Source organism: Sciurus vulgaris (assembly GCF_902686455.1).
Source record: "Sciurus vulgaris genome assembly, chromosome: 5".
NCBI lineage: Eukaryota > Metazoa > Chordata > Mammalia > Rodentia > Sciuridae > Sciurus > Sciurus vulgaris.
The window spans coordinates 166,009,120-166,036,099 of record NC_136465.1 but is presented as its reverse complement, the minus strand read 5'-3'; the positions used below and the strand labels follow the sequence as shown (position 1 = coordinate 166,036,099).

General features: G+C 37.7%; 1 protein-coding gene and 1 long non-coding RNA gene across 9 annotated transcripts in view; one reads left to right on the top strand and one right to left on the bottom strand.

Moving 5' to 3' along the window:
- RIC8B (RIC8 guanine nucleotide exchange factor B) overlaps positions 1 to 25,527 on the bottom strand; it is a 108,754-nt gene extending 83,227 nt beyond the window's left edge. For 5 of the 8 annotated variants that reach the window (XR_013764296.1, XR_013764297.1, XR_013764298.1 and 2 more), the window contains exons 1-3: positions 25,036 to 25,527; positions 24,434 to 24,493; positions 16,626 to 16,673 (exon numbers count right to left, since the gene is read on the bottom strand). Coding sequence is in view for 4 of the 8 variants with exons in the window: in XM_079143096.1 (XP_078999222.1) it covers positions 16,626 to 16,673; positions 24,434 to 24,493; positions 25,036 to 25,119 (192 nt within the window). In the remaining 4 variants the exon portion in view is untranslated. The remainder of the gene's footprint in view (positions 1 to 16,625; positions 16,674 to 24,433; positions 24,494 to 25,035) is intronic. The other 3 variants (XM_079143097.1, XM_079143099.1, XR_013764299.1) reach the window with 2 other exon arrangements.
- LOC306662889 lies at positions 969 to 14,706 on the top strand. Its single transcript, XR_013764301.1, has 2 exons — positions 969 to 12,924; positions 12,962 to 14,706. It is a non-coding gene; the product is annotated as an uncharacterized lncRNA (long non-coding RNA).
- Positions 25,528 to 26,980: the final 1,453 nt, after the last annotated feature.

Sequence of the window (26,980 nt, the reverse complement as noted above, 5' to 3'; positions counted from 1 at the left end):
ACTACAACACACATACCATTACTAATATCACACTTAGAAACTACCAGGTATTGTGAATTGCTATCAGACAGATATAACTTTGCTATTTACTACCCATAAAATCTGGGCAAGTTATTTGGTATCTCTGACCTTTAGATTTATTACCTATGAAATGGGGATAATACTCCCTGCATTACAATGTTGTTTACTAAATGAAATAATACACAGTAAAAGCTAAAATTTTATACTTCCAAGAACAAGACCTACGAGATCTGATTCACTAACAGTATTCTTAAGGAGGCTTGTTTTTCTCATTGAAACAATAAGCCTATGGGTAGATATGACAGCTTTCTCTGTGACTTTAATGAACTCAGGACTTCAGAATTCTTGGTGATATTCAGGTAGTGGTTAATAGATTAGAATAAAAATGGGCCAATGACAGAAAATTGAAACAGTGAAAAAAGAAAGGGAATACTGCACAAATAAAAAGATTAATGTTTGTTTTATTTACAAGAAACAGGGAAATGCAGTAGCTCTCCAGTTCAAACTGGAAAGAAGGGCAGTGTACATACATAGCACAGGCACTCAGTTCAACCTGGCAGCAGCCACAGAACAAGTATAGACCAGAAAAGAGCCAAAGAGTCAAAAGAAAGGAGTACAATTTCCAGAATCAGAATGTTAAGAGTTAGAAGCAGCTATGGTGACCACCTAATATCAATGAACATTAGCAATGTAAAAGGTCTTATAAAAAAATAGGTTTTGGGCAAATAAGTTTGGGAAACTTATGCACTATGGAAAAGAAACCTGTTTAATTTTTTTAACTGATATTTCCTTAATTTATTTGTCCACACTCTTAAAAAAATAACAACACTAACAGACTCAGAACAAGGAGATAGTTTACTCATTTTATGGATACAAAAACTGACTCACTGGGATTAAATGATTTTTTTTTTTTTTTCCCCAGTGCTGGGGATTGAACCCAGGGCCTTGTGCTTAGGAGGCAAGCACTCTACCACCTGAGCTATCCTCCCAGCCCAAGACTAAGTGATTTTACTGAAGTAGCACAGAAAGCTACACTGCAAAGAGACTCAGGTTTCTATTGGACTCAGTTCTAATTTCTTTTCTATCTAGTAATATAAAGAAAGCAAGCAAAAACAGGTGTTCTTAACATTAAAAGCAATTCTGGGTTCACCTAGGCCTGTGAAGGGAAATGAGGTTGGATATTTTCTTCTCTCCTTAATTAAACACAGTTAAGTTCTTAAACACAATTCTACTTTTTTCTTTAATGTTTCTGTTCTTCTACTGTAGTGGTGTAAAATACCTAGCCTTACAATATGTCACTTTCTTGTTAGTAGGCATGGAGTTCCCTCCCGCCTTTTTTTTTCTGACCACAGTGTTAGGTACACACTTGATTCGTACTCTTCCTCGAATAAACCAGTACTCTTGTAGTGATGGGATGGGATCCTGCTCTTAAAATAGGCTATGCACATTCATCTGGGAGATGCGGACCAGTGCCAGAGATACTTAAAGTCACAGGATAATCCTAGTATATCTTCTTGAACCACTCTTTTACTAAAAGACTTATTGGAGGGAAGGGATTTCTAACTAAGAATAAACAAATGCATTACAAATCACAATATAAAAGCCACATGAATTTTTAAGATTAAAAAATGAGATGTCAAAGGAATTTTTTGTATTTAAGGCAGACTCCCTTGAAAGATGTCTTCTCTCAAGGTTATGCCTACACTCTCTCCTCTGATGGATGTCAGTGGATATACATTCCACAGGGATCTAATTTTAGTTCTTAACTGGAGTTGAAGGTCAGTCACTTAAATCTGATAGTTCTAAACTTTTGCCCTCGGTATACAGTTTGTGAGTGAGAAAGGGGTGGGAAGAGGAAATAAGAAAGGGGAGGGATCTTACCATAATTAATAGTTAGAAATAAGCTTACTATAATTAATCCTTGCAATGGTGTTGCCAGTTCCACAAGACAGACCTATTCAAAAACTATATTTAACAAAAATATTAATGGTGACTTATTGCCAGAATGTTAAAATGTGCTTTTAATAAAAGTCAGAGAAAGGATTTTGGATGTCCAATTTGGAATTACTTTGTAAAAAGTTAAAGATGAGATTTTCCTAAAAAAAATACTTATGCAACTGGGTTCATGTATATTTAGCTTAATATTATATTTATATACTTTGGGGATTTTTCCTAGTTGTAGTATGGGAGGAAATGGCAATCCTCACTTTCTATTTAACGCATACAGTCTGTGAATGAGGTTTTATCTCACTTCTTATACTTCTTCTCTAGTTTTCCTTCTCGTACATGTTCATTTTTCAGTAACAAAATCGTTCTGGCTATGTTCTACATTGTGCTAATCCTGCCAAAAAGACAGAGTTCTGAGTAACGATAATTAAAAGAGTTTGGCTCAACTTTCTTTGCTAATTAGCAATCCTGAGAAAGACATGTTGCATCATCAAGAATTCATTAGCAGATGAGAGAGTCAACTTAGGTGTAAATGATAGCTTATAAAACTAACCAGTTGCCCTTCCTTTCTTGACTAAGGGCAGAAATGGGTATGTCAAAACTTTATTTCTCTTCAACACAGTACCAGACACCTCTGCTTCTTCTACTAAAGTATCTTTATTTTCCAGAGAGTCCTTTTCTCCACACTGTTTATGAGACATTTTAGTCTTTTAAGTTAATACACTCACAGATACAGAGATATGTTCATTTGTTGCATATTAGAATTCACCACATGCGAAAATATGACCTCGTTTAGCTATTAGTAAGTTCTTAGCGTAAGCTATAGTTTGACTATGTAGTATACTAACAAGTTTGGAGGAGGGCACTGTCACAACTTTTACCTCATGTTGATGGCTTGTATAGATCCTGATCCCATGGATCTTTGTAGTCTTTTTCAGTATATCAAGATCTTTCCTATATACATTTCTTTGGAGTTCCCTTATTTTATCTCCAATGTCATCTACCCCACAATACTCAACAACTTATTCTGAACTAGTTCCTTTCTCTTTGATTCCCTGTTTCTCAGCTCTAGTAGCCCAGGAATGTATAGATGATAGGGACTCTGATGGTAAATTGATTTATGGACTGAATGTTTGTGTCCTGTTCACTTCCTATCTGTTGAAGCTCTAACCCCCAAGGTGATGGTATCTGGAGATGGGGCTTTTGGGTGGTGATTAGGGTTACAGGAGACCATAAAGGTGGGCCCCCACTGGTGGGATTAGTGCCCTTATAAGGAAGAGACACCAGGGAGCTTGCTTTCTTTCTCTGCATGTAATTCAGAGAAGAGGTCATGTGAGTGCATGGAGAAGGCAGCTGTGTACAAGTCAAGAGAAGCCAACTCAGAATGATACCTACCCTGTTGGCTCCTTGATCTAAGAATTCCCAGCCTGTGTGAAATAATTTTCTGTTGTTTAATCTACACAATATTTTGTTATGATAGTCTAAGCAGATTAAGACAGCTAAAGAACAGGGACAAGAGGGAAGTGATATGAGACAGTGTTGTGATATCAGAGGTCTCCAAGATACAAGAACACTCTAGTAGATATCTGCAGGGAATGGTACCAGGACCGCCCCATGGATACCCAAATCCAGGGATACTCAAGTTTCTCACATAAAATGCTATAGCGTTTGCATATAACCTATACATATCTTCCTATATACTTTAAATCATCTCTAGATTACTTATAATGCCTGATAAAATGTAAATGCTACATAGTTGTTATAATATATGGTTTAAAGGAAAAGTCTGCATATATTTAGTACATTTTTTCTTCTACTATATCTGTCTGTAGATGATTGAATCGGAAGATGCACAATCCAAAGATATGGAAAGTCAACTTTAGCAGAAAAAGCAGAAAGAGAATATTTGAGATCTTTCTAGTTCATAGTTCTACTATTTTCTGAATTTGGATCTATAGCAATTTACTGAATTGTTCTGAAGCTGAATTTTCTCATCTGTAAAACAGAAGTAGATCTATCTCACAGGCTTAATGGAATTATTTAATACAGACAGCTGCTGAGAGAACATTAAGGTATAAGGCATCTTATATTTACTTAATGGGAAACAGTACAATTGAAATAAAGGAAACACCTGCATTCAAACACAGCTCTGCCCCTTGTGGCTATGTGATCTTGGGCAAATTTCTGGAAGTCACTTGAGAATCATTTCCTTATCTCTAAAATTAGGGATAATAACCATGACTCATAAATATGAGATGAGATAACATTTTAAAACCTCCAGTATAGTGTTTGAGGTAAAGTAGAAGGTATATTATATCATAATGACAGTCAGATGAACAAATAAATCAAAAACCTACCAGGCACATTCTATAATGGCAAAAAATAGCTAAAAGTTTTTAATCTGTATTTATCTTTTTTTTATATTTACCTTTTAATGGCAAAGTCTCTTGAGAAAGTCAAGTAGCAAGGTTATAAACATAACACTACCATTTTATATTAATTCTACAAATTATCTACTATTTAGATTTTATAGTATTACTAAGCACTTGTGTACATAGCCCTAATACAAGCATACAACTAAAATGTTCCCAATTTAAAATTCAGTGCATACAAACGGTTTAAGAGAAACACAGTCTAACTAAGACATCTATTTTGGGTTAATGAACTACAAAAGAAGATGACTCAAGTAATTCATAACATCAGAGTGAACACATGTAAATGAATAAGGAACAGCAAGTATTTTCAACACATAACAATTTAAGTTGTGTATTAAAGGGTTGAAGGAATAAACTGTAAGAGAATTTAGTCAGAAAAAGCTCCCTGAGGATCAGCCCTACAAAGATGATCACTGCAGGCAAGAAAGGAGATCTAAGACCTGGTTTGAGTCCCAGCTCTCCAACTCACTGTGAACTTGGATAAGTCAATCTCTCAAGTTTTCACCTATAAATGGAAAAGTTGGAAACACTGGTAATGACTGGTCAATCTATCAAGACTCTGAATTTTCCATTAATTGAAGATGTATGAAATTTCATTTTCCTTAGCATGTGATCAACATTTTTTTGTGATCAACGTTTTTAAGGCAGAAAAATGCTAACTACTGAGATAAAGAAATCTTGCCAAAAAATAAAATAAATCTGAGGCATCTAAAAAGCATCTGCAACACATCTAAGTTCTACAGGTCAAGAACTGTACTGTCTGTGGGAAGAGCTGACATAGACATCTTTACTAGTTATCCTGTTCAGTCACTTACACTGGAAAGCATGCTTCTGTTTCCTGTCAATGCTGATAATTAGTTCATTGTCAAAGCTTTGTCTATGCTCTGCATCGAATCTCAAATTTTGGATGTCTAAAATCAGAAAATGAATAGAATCGATTCATAAGCTGCACAATGGGTCAATCCAATTATTAATGAGTGGCAGTGTGGTGAAACACATGGTCTATGAAGCCAGACTGCCTGGAATTGAATCATGGTCTTCTACTTCACTAGTTTAGGCAAGTTATTCCTGTGTGCCTGTGTCCTCACCAGTAAAATAAACAAAACAACAATATCTACTTTATAGCTCTGTGTGAGAACTAAATGTGTTCATATGCATCCAGTGCTTGAAAAAATGATGGGCATATAGTGTATGCTATATATTTGTATTTAATTTTAAAACAGCGTCATCAAGATACAATTCACACTAAAAAGTTCACCCTACTGAAGTACATTATCCAGCTTAGTATATATATTCACACTATGCAAACATCATTGGCATCTAACTTTAGAAGAGTCTCATTACTCCCAAAAGAAACCCAATACCCATTAGCAGTAAATCTGATTCCCCTCTTTCTCTAATCCCTGCAATCACTAATCTACTTTGTTTCCACTGATCTGCTATTCTAGACATTTCACATTAATGGAATCATACAACATGTGGCAATTTATGTCTGGTTTCCTTCACTCACTGTCATGTTTTCAAGGTCCATCTGCCTCTTATGTTACTTTCTTTTTTTTTTTAATAATCAAATAATATTCTACAATATGGATATAAAATATAACCTACCTGTTCACCAGCTGATGAGCATTTTGGTTGTTTCTACCTTTTGGTTATTATGAATAATGCTATGGTGAACATTTGTGTACAAGTTTTTGTATAGACATATATTCCCATTTTCTTTTACAATACATCTATTGTAGCAAATTGATACCTAGAGTGCAATTGCTGGATTATGTTAACTGTTTAAACTTTTGAGTAACTGCCAGATTATTTTCCAAGGTGGCTATACAATTTTACCTTTCCACCAGCAGTATATGAAGATTTTGATTTTTCCATGTTCTTGTCAACACTGGTTATCATCTTTTGTTATTATCTTACTCTTTTATCCTAGCCATTCTCATGGGTGTCAACTTCTACTTAAGGGTGGTTTTGATTTGCCTTTCCCTGATAACTAATGAAGTCAAGTATTTTTTGGTCATTTGAAAATCTTTGGAAGCATGTCAATTCAGATCTTTTGGCCATTTTTAAGTTCAGTTGTCTTTTTATTGAGTTCTTTACACACTCTAGATATGTCTATTATCAGATACATGATTTGCAAGCTATTTTCTCCCATTCTGTGGGTTTTTTTTTTTTTTAATCATCCTGTGAGGCACAGATTTTTTAACTTTGAAAAATCCAATTTATCTATCTTTTCCTTTTGTTTATGGTTTCAATATTATCTCTAAGAATCTGTAGCAAAATCTGGGGATACAAAGATTTACTTCTGTTTTCACCTGCAAGTTTTATGGCTTTACCTCTTATATTTGGATCTTTGATCCATTTTTTTTTAAATAATAAGGTGTGAAGAAAGGATCCATCTATGTTCTTCTACATATGGTTATCTAGGTGTCATAACATTTGTTAACAGCTATATATATATATTCATCCTCATGCCAGCTCTAATTGTCTTGCTTAATACTGCTCTAAAACATGTTTTGGAACTGAAAATTGTTGAGTTCTCTAAGTTTTGTTTTCTCCAACTTTGTTTTGGCTATTCTGTGCCTGCTGCAATTACACATGAGTTTAGAACTGGCTTGCTGAGTTCTACAAAGAAATTACTTGGGATTCTAAAAAGGACTATACTGAATCTGTGGACAGGTGTGAAGAATACCAACAGTTTAGCAGTAGTCTTTCAATTCATGGAACATAGTATGTGTTTCCATTTATTTAGACTTTCTTTAATTTCTTTCAATAAATGTTTTATAGATTTCAAAGTATAAGCCTGAGTTACATCCTTAAGGTTTGGTATATACATCTTATCTGCTATTATACTGCTAATTCCTTTGGGATATAGAAATGTTATTCCTATATAGCACTCTTCTCTTTCTCCTCTTTTTGTAGTATATTGCTATAAATATTATACCTATATATGTTGCAAACACAACAATATAATTATTACTTCATATAATTCTCTTAAAGAAGCTAAGAGAGGAAGTATATACTTAAGAGATTTTGTTGTATTAGCCTTCTTATTTATCATTTCTGGTTCTCTTGATTTGATCTCATGAATTCTAGTTTCCATATGGAGTCACTTTTTAAAATCATGTTCTTTATTTTTTTTTCCTATGGATTCAAATTGCCATTGGAGTCACTAGCTTTCAATCTCAAGAACTTATTTCTGGTGAGGTGAGTCAGTGAGCAACGACTCCATTTTTATTTTGTCTTTTTCAATCTGGAAATGTCTTTTTCCTTCCTGCATTGCTAGAAGACAGTTTTGCTGAATGCAGGATTCATGGGCAAGGTTTCTACTTCGGCTACTTTTCTGGTCCACATTTCTGAAGAGAAGTCAGCTGTGAATCTTACTGAGGTTCCCATGTAAATGATGAGTCATTTTTCATTTGATGCTTTCAAGATTTTCTCCTTGTCTTTGACTTCTAGCATTTTAACTGATATATCCATCTGTGAATCTCTGTGAGTTCAATAAACTTCCTGAGGTAGGTTTCCAATAAATATGGGGAGTTTTCAGTCATAATTTCCTCAAATGTTTTCTTTCCCTTCCCTTTCTCCTTCTGGAACTCACATTATGCATATACTATGAAAAATATGGTCCCACATTTCTGAGGCTTTCTTCACTTTATTCTTTTTTTCTGTTTTTCATCTTGCCTACTCTCTATTGAGCTTTTTATACTTCCTTTTCCTAGTTCCTATCTACTGTTCAGTTTCTTCAGTGAATTTTTGTTATTCAACTACAGAATGTCAATGTGGCTTAAAAAAAACAAAAACAAACAAACAAAAAAACACCCTTCTATCTCTGTGTTGATATTTTTCACTTGATCTGGCATTGTTATCACATCTTCTATTGCGGAGGTTTTTATTAAATCCAACATCTTGTCACTCCCACAGGCAGTTTCTTTTGCCTACTTTTTTTCAACTACGTGGTTACTCTTTTCTGTTCTTTTGTGTCTCATAATTGGGGAGGGGGTGATGACATTTTATATATTATAGCAACTCCAAGTTCTGGTCAACTCCTTTCCCCTGTTCTAGGACTTGCTATTGTTATTTGCTTGTTTGTTTGTTTAATGACTGGCTGAATAATTTTAGTGAAGTTTATTCTCTACCATCTCTCCTCTCAGTGTGAAGCCCTGATGGTACTAAGGGGTACACCCTTGGATAAGCCCAGGAACTCTAGTATGACTGTCTTTGACAAGTATCCCTTTGACTTTCTCTTTTCTTGACCACATTCAGGTGCTGTCCTAATTGCTGGTTGATTGACCTATTGTTTTCAACAATGTCCTAGGGCAAAAACTGCTCCACAAACTGATCTAATCTGTTGGAGCTCTTTTGAAAAGACAATTCCTGAGGTCAATACTTGAAATTTGTTCCGACCATAAAAGAGTTCCTTCCAGCTAACGTTTTCCCCCTTTTGTCTCTAGAAAACCAGTTGGTCTTCAGGTTAACCAGTATTTCTAATGAATCTGTCAATCTACCCCCAACTGCCTTTCACCACCTTAGGCATGACTTCTCCACACCCCACTGCACAAGTCAGTGTGGCATTGATAGCATTCATGCCTCTCTGTTGCAAAGTCTCCTTCTCCCACTGGGCAAAATTTCTGAGTCCTGCCTTTGCTGCTGGAAGCAGAGACAATAGCATGCTTCTGAGTGACAAACCCATTTTAAAACCCACTTGAGAGTTTGGTTGAGGTAGGTGTGCAGTAGCCCCAGGTCTCTTGGTTTGCTTTTCCTGTGGTGGAACCAAGTCCCACCAGCCAGGATAAGCATAACTGTGGCCCTAGTATTCTCAGCAATGTCACACTTAAGGTACAGCCTCCACTTCCTGGGTAGAGGTTAGATGGAAGGTAAGGGGTCTCAGAAACAGGTAGCCAGAGCAAGATGAGAACCGTCCCTCCCAGGAAGACAGGTATCCAGCTGAGAGGTAGGGGAAGAGGGAGCCTATGTTCTTCACTGCACCAGTCTGGAGAAGCTTTTCCAGAGGAAAATGAGGGGGCAGATCTCATTTCAAAAACCAGTCTTTCATTTTTCTTACTGAGTTTTAGATTTTCTTGAATGAATTGTTTACTTAACTGACCATATACCATTGGGGTTTTTTCCAAAGACTTAAAATGATTGTTTTTAAAAATAATTTTTGTCAGGGCTGGGGTTGTAGCTCAGTGATAGAGGGCTTACCTAACATGTGTAAGGCATTGGGTTCTAGTCTCAGCACTGCATATAAATAAAATAAAGGTCCACTGACAACTAAAAAAATAAAATAATTTTTGCCAGTATCACTGGAAAGCAGATGTGTAGAACTTCATATACTGTTATGGCTGGAAGATAAACTGACTCATGAAATTTTTATATGAGACAATGCATCTGAGGCTCTAAAGTATAAACTGAAGACACTAACAGAAATCTCCAGAAATGATCTACAGATCATGTACAGACTGCCACACCTAAGGCCTACTATGTTAGGAGAGTTATTCCGTCATTTCCCCATAGATTTGATGTCCTTCAATGCCTGGGCATAACATCTAAAATGAGAAGTGGAGTTTGAAATGAAATTTTAAATCCTTTTATTTGAACTACTGTAAGGCATTCATCCTATCCTAAGCTATAACTCAGCCTTTCTAAGTCAAGTCTTGTGACAGATTCCAGGTAGGCAGGAACTTTAAAAGTAAAAAGTTTAGATGTTCTTTTGGTATAGTATACTCTTTAAAGAGATCAAGATAAATTATCTTTAAAGCTTTTAGTTTCAAAGTGAGAACTATACTTGTACCATTATCAAAATATCCCCTTCGGTAAAGACATCAAATAAAATTTGAGCCATAATCTGCAAGAAAGCAAGCTAGTTTTGCTTTAGTAAAAATTAGAGTTTGACAATTTCAGATGACAGAAATAAGTATAAAGGGTCTTCAGAAAAAGCATCCACCTCAAGCTATTCCCAAGCATAGATTCACAAGTCAAGGATATATGGTTCTATGAATTTGGTATATTTTTCTCAGAAGAATCTAATACAAATATTTGCCCATTCCTTTTCTATAATCCACAATGGCAATTCTCATGTATCTGTAACAGAAAGTGTCAAATCAAACACTATATGCAAATAGTCAATTTAGGAACCTAACACAGGACCTGGTATAGAGGAAATTACTTTAAAAAAATTATAAACTACAGAAATCTCTAATATGCCAGATATATCCAAGTCTGGGAGTGGGAAATGAAAAGACAAAATATCAGTATTGACAAAATGAACATTTGTATTCATATACATTCATTTCACTTCATAAAATGGCCCTGTAATTAATACTATCCTAAACCTAACAGCATTTTTATATAACCCAAAAAAACTATGTAATCAAGAAGGTTCAATTTTAGGGAAAAATATATAATTTTAATAAAAGAAAGTACTGTTTTTGGCTTACACCTCAAATAACACTATTATAAAATAATATATTGCAATATATTAGGTTACTGTAAAATTATTATTCTTAAATCATTATAGTCTATTAAAATAGAAAAGTTTAAAATATAGAAAAGGGTACAAAAAATATAACCACAGTAATAATATTCTGGTAGTGCCACTTAGTGAATTTCCTTATAGTCACTTTTCTTTGTACAGTTTTATAGTTTGTATTAGTTTTATATGGTAATGATCATATTATATGCATACTTTTGAATCCTACTTTCTCAGTGAGCAACTTTGTAAAGGTGTGCTTTGAGATTCTGCTGTATAGTTGAGAACAAAACACACAAACCCAAACAATATGTAATAGTCACAAGAATTCTGGGCTCTATTCAGTCTCCAAGATCCCTCCAATCATTTAGCAGGCATCTCTTGTATGTGACTATTCTATGTCACATGCAGAGGTGGAGGTGAACATATAAAGATAAGTAATCCAGAGTTCTTGTCCTCAAAGAGCTCACAGTCTCAATTTGGCAATTATCTTATGCCTTAGCAGAAATAAGGGCTTACCTGTAATGAAATATACATGAAACCTAGCAATTTTAAACTTCACTCTTTTGAGGAAACTTACTATATTCACAAAGATTTATCTCAGACAACAAATATTTCCACATTTGATAAGGTTTCATTCTTATAGGTTAAAAAGCTGCAAGCTTTTACTTATTTTATGACATCCTTTTCAACTTTTATTGCAATTAATATTTTTTATAGGTTTTGAGGTCTTGGGCTTTCATTTCCTCAAGAGGCACTTTTCAGATTATTCATTATTTCTCCTGCCCCATCCTACATATTTGCATGATACATTTGTTTATGTACTAGTAGGTAATCACAGCCTACCAATATAGGTAGAAAATGTAAAGCAAATGCTTCAATAAACACAGGTGCTTATATCTAAATATACAATGATCCACATGCACTGGAAACTATTTGCATAATATGCTCAAACATTAGAATTGAATCTGCCTTTACAGTTTGAGAAAAATTTAAGTACTCTCAGCTGCTAATTTCCTTTGATAACTTCCAATCTGTTTAGTTGCCTAAGTAGTGTCTCAAGTTGTGAAATAAGAAATAAAACAAGGTAAAGGATCACAATTTCAAATCTTCTGAAATATACCTCAAGTTGTCATTCATGTAAACCTCAGTTTTCTTATCCATAAAACAGGAATATTCCCATCATACAAGCACTAGTGCTGAGAAGCAAATCTTTCTTAAAATACAAAACACTACTAAGCATCAGGAAATGAGTCTAAGGACCATTCATTTATAACCATATCTGAAAACCTAATATAATCAGGTTTAATTTTTTTATTAAAATATTTTTTTAGTTGTAGATGGACGCAATACCTTTCTTTTATTTATTTATCTTTATGTGGTACTGAGGATCGAACCCAGTGGTTCATACATGCTAGGCAAGCGCTCTACCACTGAGCTACAGCCCCAACCCGTTTTATTTTTTGAGGGGCACTGTTCCCTTACACTACTTCTACTTTTTTTTTTTTTTTTCCTTTTAAATACGAGAAAAGTGTTACTATGTTTTTCAAAGACAGCACCATACTTTGAGAGGGATGATGCTGTTACCAAGTGGTTTCTGGCAGAAGGCTCCACAAACACTTTAGGAAAGAGAAAAGTAGAACTAGGCAGCAAAATAAAGTGTGCAGTAATCTGAATTTGTTTTATTTTCAACTGGGTTTAATGTAGATAAGTAACGATTATTTGTGTCTCTGCATTGACAACTTAAAATGCTGTTGGGTGTAGATCCTTTCCAACTGCCCAATAGTTTTGATGTCAAAATCTAAAAAGGACTTTAAGCATGAAGGAGTCAATAATGGTTTTAACCCTTGGAGACTTAAACAGATTTATTTGCCAATGTTTTTCCATTAATGAAGATTACCTAGTTAAGTCCCTAATGACACTTGTTTATAACAGACCTCCCAGGAAGAATTAATCTGCATACTATAACCAAAGTTAGTGCTGTTACAGTAGTTAGTAATAGACAATCTAAAAGTTAGTAAAAGACAATCTCTCCAGAGATCTAAGTTAGTAATCTAAGTTAAAAACTAAGTTAGATCTAAGTTAGATCTAAGTTAGAACCTGTACCTGCAGATTCAACCAACCTCCAGATCAAATATATTAGAAAAATAATTGCATCTGTACAGAACATGCAGACTTTTTTTTTCACTGTTCTCTAAACAATATCATATAACAAGTATTTACATACATTTACAATGTACTAGGAAAAGCAGACAGAAGGATATACATAAATGATATGCAAATGCTATACCCTTTTTTATAAGGGACTTGAGCACCTGGAGATTTTGGTACCCTGGGGGTGGGGCGGGGGGAGGTTATTCGGGAACCAACCCCATATAGATACTGAGGAACAAGAGTGCTTGGAAAAACGTAAAGTTTTTCTACTACCCTGCTGGAAATAAGCAACATGCTGTATTAACAATCGTGTGGGAAATTTTTCTCCCTCAACTATAATTTATATAAGGTGAAGGAATCTCTGTCTTAATGTACTAATTTCGGTCAGTGAAAGTACTACTGAAGTCAGATTCCTAAAGCACTATGTATCTACATATGTAGTACAGATTCTCCCAACTAAACATGTCACAGTCACCTTCCTAGGCTGAATCCCTATCATGAGTTTGTTGAACAATATGTTCTAATACTTGCTTCTTTTTTTCCCCATTAACTCTTCCATTAGCACATAACATCATCTTGCTCTCTTTTTACTACATCATAGTATTTCATTATGTAAACGTGCCATAGTTTCTTCAAATATTCTCTAATTGCTGGACACTTGGTTGTTTCCAATCTTTTGTTTTTATGTACACTGTTTCAATGAATAACTTTGGGTTCAATCTGTACACAGACTTGTAAAATGTGACACCGTATGGTCAAAAGGTAAAAGGCATCTATAATTTTCATAGATATTGCCAGTTCATCTCCCACAGGAACCATGCCATTTTGCACTCACATCAAATGTATGAGTGTTTATTTTCTAAAGACTATAAAAATACATATAGTAGGAGCCCACTCCCCAAACTCTGACTCAAGATAAAAGGGTTGGGCCTGAATAGGTCTATCTTAAAAAACTATCCCAAAAGCACATTCCTAATTGAGAAATCACTATTTTAAAAGGTATTCTGTCTTACATTGTTCAAATCCAAAAGAAAGTCTCCTTTAATCTCCAAAGTTTATACTCCATGGTCACTCATGCAATATTTTTTGAGTGTTTATAATATGTTGGGTATTCCAGATGTCAAGGATATAAAGATGAATAACAGTACCCGTCATCAGGTATCCTTAGGATCTAACAATGAAAGATACAGACATACAATGATAAGGTGTAAGTATTAAGCATAAGAGATGTACATGGACTGTTATGGGAACACTGAAGAGGGGAACTTTATCCTAACTGCATTGCCGGAGGAGGACTGCTGAAGGAGGTGCTCCTAAGGTGAGGAGGAATTAAGCAGGTCAAAAAAAAAGAGCTAAACACAAAGAAGAGGGCGTTTTAGGTTGAAAACAACACATGCAAAAATAGGAAGGAAAAAACAAAAGGGATATGTACGTGTATGTCACTGCAAACATCTTATATGGCCAAAACATAAGATACAAGGAAATGAGAAAATACGGGCTGCAGTAACAAAGATCAGATCACTGAGCATCTACTATGTCACCTTAAGCTTGAATTTTGGGGCTGGAGCTGTGGCTCAGTGGTAGAGCGTTTGCCTGGCATGTGTGAGGCCCTTGGTTTGATACTCAGTACCACATATAAATAAATAAAATAAAAGATCCATTGACAGCTTAAAAAAATATATATATATACATATATAAAAGATACCACTTTAAAAAAAGAAGCTTGAATTTTATTCCATAGGCAAAGAAAGTTAACTAAAGCGTTTTAAGGCTAAGAAAGACAAGGTCAGATTACTGTTTTCGATTTATGGACAATCAGCTGGAAGAGCAAGTAAATGGAAAAATGAAAGAACAGTTAGAAAACTGATGCAGAAATCCAGATGAAGGTCTGAATTAGGGTAGGGATTAAGGGAAAATGGACTGAAGAAAACTTAGGAGGTAAAATGAGATAAATATACACATTAGATGTAGGGAAAGAGGTGAATGAAAGGATGATTTCAAGGTGTTATCAAGGAAATACCTTGGGAAGTACTAGATTGTTTTTATAACAAATATTTATTGATGTAATAATTTTCCAATAGGGAGACAATGCCTGTAATACCTTGTTCCTCTAATAAGAATCTCATATCTACAGGCAGCAGAATTTTCCACTGACATGAGACAGTGGGCCCATGGAGTGACACGTTCTACTTCTAAAATGTCTTTCAGGAAAAACACCCCTCCATGTTAAAGAACACTATCATCACGTGTCAGGCGTAAGGGAGAGCGAGGACTTGCAATGACTGCCCTCTATCTGAAAAAAATTCCATCTTCTCATTTTCTCTCAATAGCATCAGAACTTTGCTTTGACAACTAGGTTCAGGGTGTTAAGCATGGCCCTTGGTTGACCTTTATTCTCACATTAGGCCTGTCAGGTAATCAGCTGTCCTGGTCCAAGCAAATCAGAGTGACCAGAGTTGCTCACAGAGAGAGTGTGCAGAAGCTTGGGGAGCACTAAGCAAATATCCCAGTTTGTGCAGCTCACAGGGAAGTGTTTGGCACTTGGCCCTCCTCTCCATACCCAAATCCCCTGACCAGACTTCTAGACCTATGACATCTGCTCCATCCCCCTGAATTTGTCTATCCATGAAGTACTAAATTTAACTTTTTTTTTTTTTTGGCCTGGCACAGTGGCACACACCTGAAATCCTTGTGGCTCAGGAGACTGAGGCAAGAGGATTACAAGTTCAAAGCCATCCTCAGCAACTTAGCCAGGCCCTAAGCAATTTATCAAGACTTTGCCTCTTAAAATAAAAAAAAATAAAATAAAAAAGTGCTAGGGATATAGCTCAGTGGTTATGCACTCCTGGGTTCAATCCTTGGTCAAAAAAAAAAAAAAAAAAAAGATTTAAGCTATTTTTTCAAGCAGCAGTGATAGATGATACAGTCATATTCTCTTATCTAATTCTAGTATTTATGAGGCCAAGATAGATGTATGGAGCCCAGCAAAACAAAAGCAAAACTAGCGTGTTTATCCTCATCAGCATCATGTTTTAACCAACCAAGTAAAGCAACAATAGGCAAACCCGAAGGCAAGCACACCCTGCGTAGTCACATCTCTGATGCACTCTTTCTTCTAATAACTCTCTACAGTTGAATTTCTTGACTCCATTTTCCTCCATGCCTATGTAGCCAGTGACCCAGACAACTGCTAACAACATAAAAGCTTTCAGCAAGGGGAAGGATATGTGGTTGAGCTCCTGGTGCTGCTTTCCTAAACCTAACCCATCCCAGACAAGCTTTACATTAGCAAGAAATTTGGGCAAACTGAAGTCCGGTCACCAAACAAAGGCAACTTTTGGCAGTAAGGAAATCTGGGGAAAGAGTTGCCCCAAAAACCTCCCCACCAAAACATTCCCATGCCAAATCTAATGGTCCTGTAGGGATGGAGAGGAAGGGAGTTGTATGTTAACCAAATCAGGCATCTATCTTTCTTTACAGGGTTCCTATAAAAGAAACTAAATACTAATCATCAACTGAAAATAAGTCCACTGCTTAAAAAGTCCAGGAATAAAACACACAAACACATGCACACAAAGTAACATATCAAAGCTTACCTTTCTCTTATCTTCATCTGTTGATTCAAATTTGAAAGTAGCCCTATGCTGAGGAGGGAAAAAAAGGGAAACAATATTATTTTAAATACACAGATTTTAAACTTTGGCTATGTTTAAAAACACATGAACTAAAGTCCCTCTAAAAAGCTGCTTTACCCTATCTCAATATTTTTAATAAGAAAGAGGCAGGCAAGTAAGCAAATAATTATAAAGCAGTGTGAAAGACTGTAACAGAAATATACACAAAGGAGTACAGAGAACCAAGCTACTAATTGCCCAGGAAAATCTGGAATACTCGCACAAAGCATACAGCATTTGAGCTATTCCTCGAAGGACAAATGGGAGTTTGCCAGGGGGCAAGTAGAAAGCATCCCAGGGACAAATGCGGAAACTCAGATGTGTGAAACATTATGATATATTCATGAAACAAGCAGCTCTGAGACCAGAACACAGGACACGTGCTAGGGGTCGGGGGCATGGAGGAAGATGAGAATGGAAAAGTAGGTTGAACAGAGATTGTCAGTGTTGTGGAGGAAATTGTATTTCCTTTGTCATATGCAATAAATCATCAGAGAACCATAAATAAGGACACAATATTTTAGAAAAGTAATTCGGTAAGAATGAGAGTTTAAATCATGGCTCCACCCCTCATAAGTTGTGACCCTGAGCAAGTAAACTGACTGGGCTTCTCATCCGAAAACAAAGAGTAGTTCACAGGTAAGTGTGTGAGTTCAAAGAGCTAAGACAAATAAAATACTATTTCAGTGCTTGGTACATAATAAATTTCCAGTAAATACTAGGGTTATAATGATGATGATGCCAATGATATTGAGGAAAAATAACTGGAAGGGAAGAGGGTTATTAAAATTCTCCTGAAATAACTGGCAACACTATTTTCCACTTTATAAATGAAGCAGGAGAGAATGGAGGATAGAATAAACTGACTTAACCAGCGAGAGGTGGGTACAAAAAAATAAAATACAGTACAGAATTCCTCATTTTCCTATCAAGTTTCAGTCAAGAAAATCAAGTACTCTTATGAATCCTAAGACCTCCTTTAAATAAAACAACACACAATAAAAAACAACTCCAAACATCCCTTTACTTTTCCTTTGTATTTCTCTCCTTGGCCACACTGACAAATTCATACTGGCAACCCACCAGGAGTTAAGCATCCTAAGTAATAAACATAGCATCACTACAGGAGGTTCTGTGTTGACAGTTCTGTAGAAGAAGCAACTTTTGAAATTAAATGAAATGGAGAAAAGTTGGCAGAGAAGCAGTTCTGAACATACAAAATGGTTAAAAGGAAGACAAGAGGAAAAGAGATATGAACCATTTGAAGAAACCTCAAGGAAGCTGTCTCAAATATGGTTGTAAAATAATTAAAATAGATGAAGTCAGGTGGTAAGGGTATGGATTTAAAAATTTCAGGACCTGAAATGGCAGATAGGTGAAAGAAAATCAGGAGAAGACTAAGGAGGTAAGTAGAATTCTGGAAGAGTATTTTAGGCAGTAGCTTACAGGCTAGATTGAAGACTGAGGACATAAAGTCATGTGGGGAATGGGCATCTATAATCCAGGCATGAAATGGCTGGTGGCAGTATAAATTGACACAAACCTTAAAAGGGAAAGTGATTTGGCAACACATATTAGAAGCCATAAAAATATTTATCCCCTCTGACCCAGAACTCCTACTCCCAGGAATTCATTGTAATGAAATCACCCAGAAAGAGAAAAATTTTCTATGTAGGCATATTCTCTGCAACATTTTTTAATATTGTGAAAGGAGACAACCTGAATAACCACAAGAGACTGATAAAATGTTGTGCATGCAACAATATTCTATCGAACATATCATATCAAGCTAATAAAATATTACATAGCGACTTAAAAAAAGATTCAATGTTGGAATATTCTTTTTATAATAAATAAGGGAAATTTTTAAAATAAAGGATAAATGTCAGGCATGGTGGTACACACCTTCAATCCCAACTACATGGGGGCTGAAGCAGGAGGACTGCAAATTTGAGGCCAGTTGGGGTAACTTAGCAAGACCCTGTCTCAAAAATAAAAAGGGATAGGAATGTCGCTCAGTGACGGACCCCTAGATTTAATCCCCAGCACCAGAAAATAAATAAGTAAAAAAAAAAAAAAAAAAAAAAAAAGGATAAAGTATGAATGAATAAACAAGAAAGAAAAAAAAAAAGGAAGGAAGAAAGAACAGGTTATAAATCTGAGAACTATACTTAGGAATTTATAGACCTGAGGTTTAGTTAAAAACTAACATTAAAGATAAGGAAGCAGCAGACATCAGGCATAAGTTGTAAACAGAAGCTCAGTAAAGGTTCAAAACAAATGAAAATAAATAATTCTACTTAGAAACCAAGAAGGCTTATTTTTTGCCATTCTACATAAAATATTAATTCCGTAAATTATCTGAAATAAATGTACCTAGTTAATATATTATGGTTCTCATAAACTTTTTTGGCATTTATAGGGAGGCGACAAGAAAAAAGAAATTGACTTTTGGAAAGACACCCATTAAGCTATAAAAATATCTTTTAAGTAGTTCCTATGTAGACTTAATCTTTTAAGGTAAGAATTTAGAATAATACACAAGGGCTGATTTTTCTGTTGCATTTAAATGAAAGGCTAATTACAACATTTAAAAAAAAAAAAAAAAAGAGAGAAAAAAATCTTTGTCCAACCAGCATGAGGGGCTTAATTTAATTAGAAAACATATTGGTATGTGCGGCACTACAAACTGAACTCAATATACCAAGCAATTCAGAAGCTCAACCCTCTAAGATTATCTGGATCCAACAGAAGTTGGCTTCTATAAGGCTAACTTTTTAAAATCCAATTTAGATCATTCCTAACATATTCAGTACCTCTAACCGTATTCTCTCCCCCTTTCTAAAGCTCAAATGAGGGGAAAGGGAGCTAGTATTACTAGCTCTAAATGCCTTTCTAGTAACTGTTACCCAATAATCAACCACCTCACCTTCTCTATAGACTTAATTTCCAGAGGAACAGGAACAACAAGTGAAATATAAATTAAAGAGTAAAACCATTTTTCATTTTAGAGACTGAGCAAGCTAGAACAGCTCTGTGACACAAAACACCTGTAAAGAGGACTCCTGTCTAGGTTTACACTGTATGAGTAGGCTCTACAAAGCTCCAGCATCAGACAACCTTGAGTCTGAGTCCACGCCTGCCGCTTACCAAGTGTGACCTTGGTCAATTTAAAATTCAACTCTACCATCACCAGATTTTCCTTATTTTTATGCATTGCACCTTGCATATGGTAGGTATTCATTAAATGGCCCTATTCTTACTATACAGCCTGGTATGGTGTCCGGCCAAATACTATTAAAGAAGTAGGAAAGTTCTCAGAAAGTTCTAAAGGTATACTCAAACAGCACAAATGCGAGGGAATAAACCTAATTGGGGTGGTGTGTGTTGTGCTGTTTCATGAACAGAGATTACTTCTTGAACTAAAAACAAGTAATAGATTACATAACCCAATCTGGAAATAAGAACAAGGTATAACAAAGAACAGCCCATTAAACATACTCCTCTGCAAAGACCCAAGATGAACTCATTAAAGAATCAGCTCAGCCTCAAAATTAGAAAGCAAAAAGTTCCTACATGTTCCAGCACATTTACACATCCCAATCAAATGTAGAGGCTATATTTCTAGAAATGTCCCAATATTAGGTTTCTAGGAATCAGATTCTTTGAGCATATAAATGAAGATCACAATCCTATTATGCAGTTTTTCCCTCTACGAGGACTACTCTTGGAGACCTATCTACTGACCTATCTACCTTCATTAACTTTTACTCTTCATTTGGCCATAAATTTGCCCTATGTCCAAATTCTGCTGGAAGCTTGCTATAGGACAGTCATATATCCAGGTGGCTTTCCAGTTTCCATCACAGTTGATGACTCTAGGTCAGTTTCTTTGTTTATTAAATGAGGAGTTTGGACCTAATTATCTTTGAGATTTCTTTTAGTCAAAATATGATTCTAACTGGGGATGCAGCTCAGTGGTAGAGCACATTCTTAGCATTTGTGAGACCCTGGGTTTAGTTCTCAGTACCAAAATAAATAAATAAATAAATAAATAAAATCCTGTGATGCAAGGAATCTGATATTACTGTGCACCTCAGGGCCCTTGATGGCTGTTTTTTGTTAATAATGATAATGATAGCAACCAAATCTCTCTGCTAAACCTGTTATCAGAACATGCCCTAAAGGAGGAACAGGAGCTTGGATAGTTTAGACTAGAGCAATAGATCCCCAAATGAATAACTCATCCTATAACTAAAGTAGAAGTGATTAGGGCTCAAAGGCAATAGCATACTGCTCCTGAAAAAAGCTTTTTCTTCTGTGTTCAAAAAAACAGGACAGGGAAAAGGCAACATGGCGCTATAAAGAGTCCTAGAAATAAAATGTGCGGACCAAGTCTGCTACTTCCTAGTTATGTACTCTTGAGCCTATACAGAGTTGCTTTGTCTCTCTGAACCTCAATTTTCTAAGAGAATACTTTCATCTCCCTAATAACTTTTTTAATGAGATTATATATGATGACATGTGAAAGTTCTTAGAATGACACAAAATACGTTGCAGGCACTCAATAAATGTTAACAGGTGAATTGAGAAGAGTGAAAAACAATTGCTCCTACTTTAAAAGCAAATCAAACAAAACAAAACAACTTTCCAACTGTCAATCAACTTGCATTATGCCCCTGATGAATAAGCAAGTTTTGCTCGTTTTGGGAGACAGAGATTTTCCCTCTCCCCAAGATAAAACAAAGGCCAGGGAATAAAACACAGTAAAATACAGTTTCCTGGAGTCAAACAGGTAACTGCTATTCTGAACATGATACAAAATACACCACACTAATGATACTTTCTATAAAGTGCAAGGGTTGTGGCAAAAGGGAAAGAATGGACTATATCCCTAAATTTCTTATTGTGTTGTCAACTTGGTGTCACAAGTTTGGTGTTTGCCTTTGCTATTCAAAGCTAACAATTAAGGGTTACTTCCTCAATGGCAGGCCATGTTCTAAAATATTTTACACATATAACTCACTTAAACTGAACAATCTGTGACAAAGATACTATTATTATTCTCATTTTACAGATGAAAAAACTAAGGCAGAGCAAAGCTAAAACCGTGTCTCAGGCTATACCGATCATAAACTGATGATCAGCAACCAAGCAGTCTGGTTCAAGAACCTATGCTCTGGCCCCACAACCTCTTGAGTACTCTGATCATTATATTTACAATCCTGAGTAAGCACCTCATACATGTACTGTGCTCACCGTTTGGCATTATATTTCATTTAATCCTCACAATCAAGTAACAAAATTATGTTATTATCTCTATTTTACAGATAAGACAACTGAGACTCAGAAGACTTAGAATAACTTGATCCAAGCTGGGTACAGTGGTGCACACCTGTAATCCTAGTGCTTCAGAAGGCTGAGGCAGGAGGACTATGAGTACACGGCCAACCTCAGCAACTTAGCCAGACTGTGTGTCAAAATAAAAAATAAAAAGAACTGAGGATATATAGCTCGGTGATAAGGCACTCCTGGGTTCAATCCTCAGTACCAAAAAATAAATAACTTCTTTTATCTGATGCCAAATCCCATCTTTCTTCCACTTTACTTGAAAGGTCTGGCTTTATTAGAGAAATAAGGTAACAAAGAATCCCCCCTCTCCTTTTCCAATCATTGAACTAATCATTCTTCCCCTCCATCATTCATTCCTCTTTTACTTAAATTCCTCAATGTTCCATTGTTATCTCTTATTCCAAACACTTCTGAAATCCATTTTCCAGATAATGAAATTGAAGCATGTGGTATCCAACTTCTCTCTCAGGGTTTTTTAGTCTCCATATACTAAAAAGCTGGGCAGTTTCATTTCACTCCTCTACTCTTATTACCTGACCACTATTATCGAATTTTCCCTTCCATCTCATCTGCTCCCGAAGTCATTTACTTAGAGAGGCAAAGCCTCACTGCAATATGAAGCTCAGCTATTTTCTTTGTACTATAATCAGCCCTACTATACTGGTCCTACTATAATCAGCATTAAACATGACAGTTTTCTTCTGAAAGAGCTACCAACCCCATTTACATCAAGTCAGAATACTCTCAGGGTTGGCTTGGCTCAAAAGTACAAGTATCTGGGAATCCTCAGAAGCACTTCAGAAGATCACCTTAAATAATACAGAATGGAAATAACAATTTTAAAAACATTTCCAATGTGAAAAGGGGGAGCTGGAGATGTCCATTACGTAAGCTCTGACAATGGTTGGCCGGGAATGGTAAGTGAAGACCAACCTGAAGAGAGATCAAGGAGAGGAAGAGATAAATTGGAGGAAGCAAATCTGGGGTCTAATTAGTTTAGTCATGAAAGGAAAGAGAAATATTGAATGACGTGATAAGATCCAGTTGGAGGCTGTTCTTCTTCCCTCTCCTATGGAAGAAAGTTCTGATTTATTGCTGGGTATCTGGTACACACTAAGTGCTAAATAAACATTAGTTGTTTCAACACAATGGCCAAGTTTTCTAGTATATTTCTATCTTCTGAAAAATGAATCTATAGCTGCCTCCTATCTTTTCTGTGAAACAAACCAAGTAACAAACCAAGTTAAAAGAACATAATTTACGGAGCATGAACTCCTACATATTAACTGAATTTCTTCTAAATTAGGCAAAAATGCTCAATAGTAAAGCATATCAGAAAGTGAAGGGACTGCTGGGCATAATCGCTAATGTCTGTAACCCCAGCTACTTCCGAGGCTGAGGCAGGAGGATCCCAAGTTCAAGGTCAGCCTGGGAACTTACCAGAGATCCTATCTCAGAATAAGAAATAAAAAGGGTTGAGGGTGTAGCTCAGTGATAAAGGGCCCTGGGTTCAATCTTTAGTAATGAAAAAGAAAGTGAAGGGGCTAAGATATGAATAGACTATAACCAATGCATTCTCCCAAAGAAAGTGGCATAGTAGAGAGAGCTGAATTTGGACTTGGGACAACCTCCATTCAAATCCATGCTCCACCTTTTATTGGCTATGTGGATCTGGTACTACACTGTCATTCTAAACTGTATCATTTGTGAAAGTAGGAATACCACCACTCTATTCACCCGGTTGTCAGAAAGATTAAAATGAAAATTCTTCATAAAAAGGACAGTGCCTTATTTTGGATCTTTTTCACACAGGGCAGAAACAGCACACTGGCAGCTCAGTAATACAGACCATATGCAAGTAAAGTAGCAGGCACAGAGCAAAAAGAAAGGGGGAAAATCATGAACTGAGGCTAAGAAAAGGAAGAAAAATGTTACATCTAGGGTGTGACTTGGTGTTGGGTGTGTTTTCACAGAAGGGAGTAGTCAGTCATTCCTATACAGTAGTCTTCTAACAGAGCAAAGGTGTGGTATGCTACCTTTTGAAATGAACGTGTAAAATTCCTGGAAGGAAAAGTAATGCAGAGCTAACGGTTCTCAGATTCAAAGAAATGACTGGGATTTATAACAAGATACCATTTCACTGCAAAGTTGTAAAGTGGAAAGAACAATAAACGGACAGTTTGCAGACCTAGGCTGAAATCTTGGCTCCCAAGTATGACCTTGGGCAAGTTACTTAACCCATCTACAGTCTTAACTGTAAAACACTGATAATACCTCACAGGATTGCTGTCAAGATTAAAGGAGATAATGAATAGCAAAGCTGTTAATGCGATACAAATAATAGGTGTTATTAGGAGTTAGATTCTCCACCCACTTACAACATAATATGTCCATGACCTTGGGCGTGATTTCAGTTCTTTGCACCTCGGTTTCCTCATCTATAAAATGGGAAGGATGATAACATCTACCCTATAAACACTTTGAGGAATCAAATGAGATCATATATGAGACATCAACACCTTGAAAACTGAACAGTGGTGTAGGTATATAAAGAACTGCCATCGTTGCTGACATGTTCTATGCATGTCAAGGGCTGTGTTTATGCAGAGAAGCGCGTACTTTTATGTTACACAGGTGAGGAAGCCTCGCATGCATTTATGTATCCAAGAGTGCCGCACAGGGCAAAACTGAACATCTATGGATTCTGGGGGTGTGACTGGGACGCCCAGGAAGAGGTCCGTACGACAGGCTGAAGGGCCAGGAATCCAAGGAGTGGGCGCCAGAGCCGGGGTAGAGGGGGGATGCAGGGTGCATGGATGGGAAAGGCTGGGGGCACAAACACGCATGCCCAAGCCGGAAACGTTTTCGGGGGAGAGCAATGCGCATCCCCGGAATGCGGGGGGTGGGGAGGGATGCTGTGTGCAAGCCCCGAGGGCGGCCCGGGGTGCCAGAGCGCACGCCCGGGGCCAGAGCTCTTTACCTTGTCGCTGTAATCCCTCAGGACCCGCTCGATAGCCCCCGCCTCGCCGGCCCGGACGATGTAGAGGGCGCGCTCCTCATCCATGGCCGCAGGTGCGGGGGAGCCGCGGCCGCTCTGCGCTCCCGAGCCGCTGCCTCCAGGTAGACGCCTCGCGCCCCCGCTCGCTCGCTCCTTCCCAGCTTCCTTCCTTCCCTCCTTCCCTCCCTCCCTCCAGTCTCCAAACCCGCCAGCCTCCGCCCGGGCAGGCCCGACGTCACCGCCCCTCAACTTTCACCCCGCGACGTCACCGCTCCCCAAGCAACCCGTGCCTCGCCGCCGCCCCCGACAAGGCCCAGCTCTTGGCCGAGGCTCGGCGAGCGGCCTGAGGCGGGGTCAGGCCCGGGACCCTGCTTGCTCTCCTCCGTCCCCCAGCCTCGGAGAAGAGTCCAGTCTTTTGAGTGCGCTTTCACGGGCAGAACAGTTCTCTCCTGGCGCTCCTTTATGAATCATTCTCAGCAGACGAGAACAACCCGGCTTTTCCCCGCCCATCTGTGGGCCAGCGGCTAAGTGGACTACAATTCCCTGCATGCAATGGGGTCATCCCACTGCCATCTGACTTACCGGCGAGCCGAATGGCTTGCCGGGATTGGTAGTCATCCAGAAGGCGAGACTTCCCCCCGAGGGCATGCTGGGAACTGTGGTTCTACGAGGGCCGGAAACGGGAGTCCGGAGACCGCCTGAGGCCAGCGGCCGAGAGACCGTTAGGGGGAGGGTCTAAGTCTCTGCCCTGCGGGGGTTTTTGTTCCTACGCTGCTGACGGTCCTGCTCCAGACTTGGCTGGCTGGACTGACTGACCGTCGCGGAAACCGCCACTCCTTGGTGGGAGCTGTCAAGCACCGGTCCCATTCCCTGTGTTCTGGTTTAGCGGTGCGGGTCTCCGAAATCCTTGCCTTCCTCCCTTGCTTGCGGTCTCGGCATGCACGCAGTGCTGTGGGGAACTGGAGGCGGTTTTCTGGATGAAAGGGAACTCGGAGAGCTTTTGCCTTCACGGTACATGCCCGCCGCGCGTCCCGTGCCGACGGAGTTCCACCCCGTGTTAGGTGCTGATCTCACAGCACAGATTTCTGTGGAACTAAAAGGAACCCGAACAGGTCGAGCACTTTGGCCTAAGCCCCATGATCAATAAGAGAAGTCGAGATTCGAATGCAGTTCTTTCCACGAAGGTAAATGTCATAGTACCGATGCAGTAGGAGAGGAGGTGGCGATGGAAGAGACTCGCGCTGGCGAAACGTGGACCAGCTGCCAGCCACGCACTCTGTCACATACTTCGCCCCGTGTTCGCTCAGTTTCTTACAAATTCATTCACAAATATTGAGAACCTGTGCTGTGCCAGGCCCTGTTCCGTGCAATGTTGGTACAGTGGGCCCAGAAGAAAGCCCCCGCCTTCGTGGAGCTAACAACTCTGTTAGAATCATTTTTAGATGAGGAAACAGCCTCAGGTTAATTCATCAAAAATGCAGGTTTTGGAAACTGAATGTGAATTTAGAGCCCATGCTCTTTCTGTTCTCCCAGGCTTTTTTGATAGAGTGGATAAATTCTCCAAGCAGTGTCCAAGTTCTGCACTCCAAGCAATGCCTCCCTTGCCAGCCTCTCCCTCTTGAGCTGTGCTGAAAAGGATAAATAGAGGGAGCAAAAGTTTACTCATCTAATAACTGAATTTTTTCTATATTGTGCTAAGTATTCTGTTAGACTTTGGGAATTTGGAGGTAAAAAACAAACGAAGCCTGTGGGACTTTTGGCTTTACTGAGGATTATACTGTTCATGCAGCAAACGTTTGTTGAGCATATTGTTGAGCCAGGCATCAGGGTGTTAGTCAGCTTTCCATTACTATTACAAAATACCTGAGATAACGTAATGAGGAAAAAGATTTATTTTGGCTCATAGTATCAATCCATGGTTGATGGG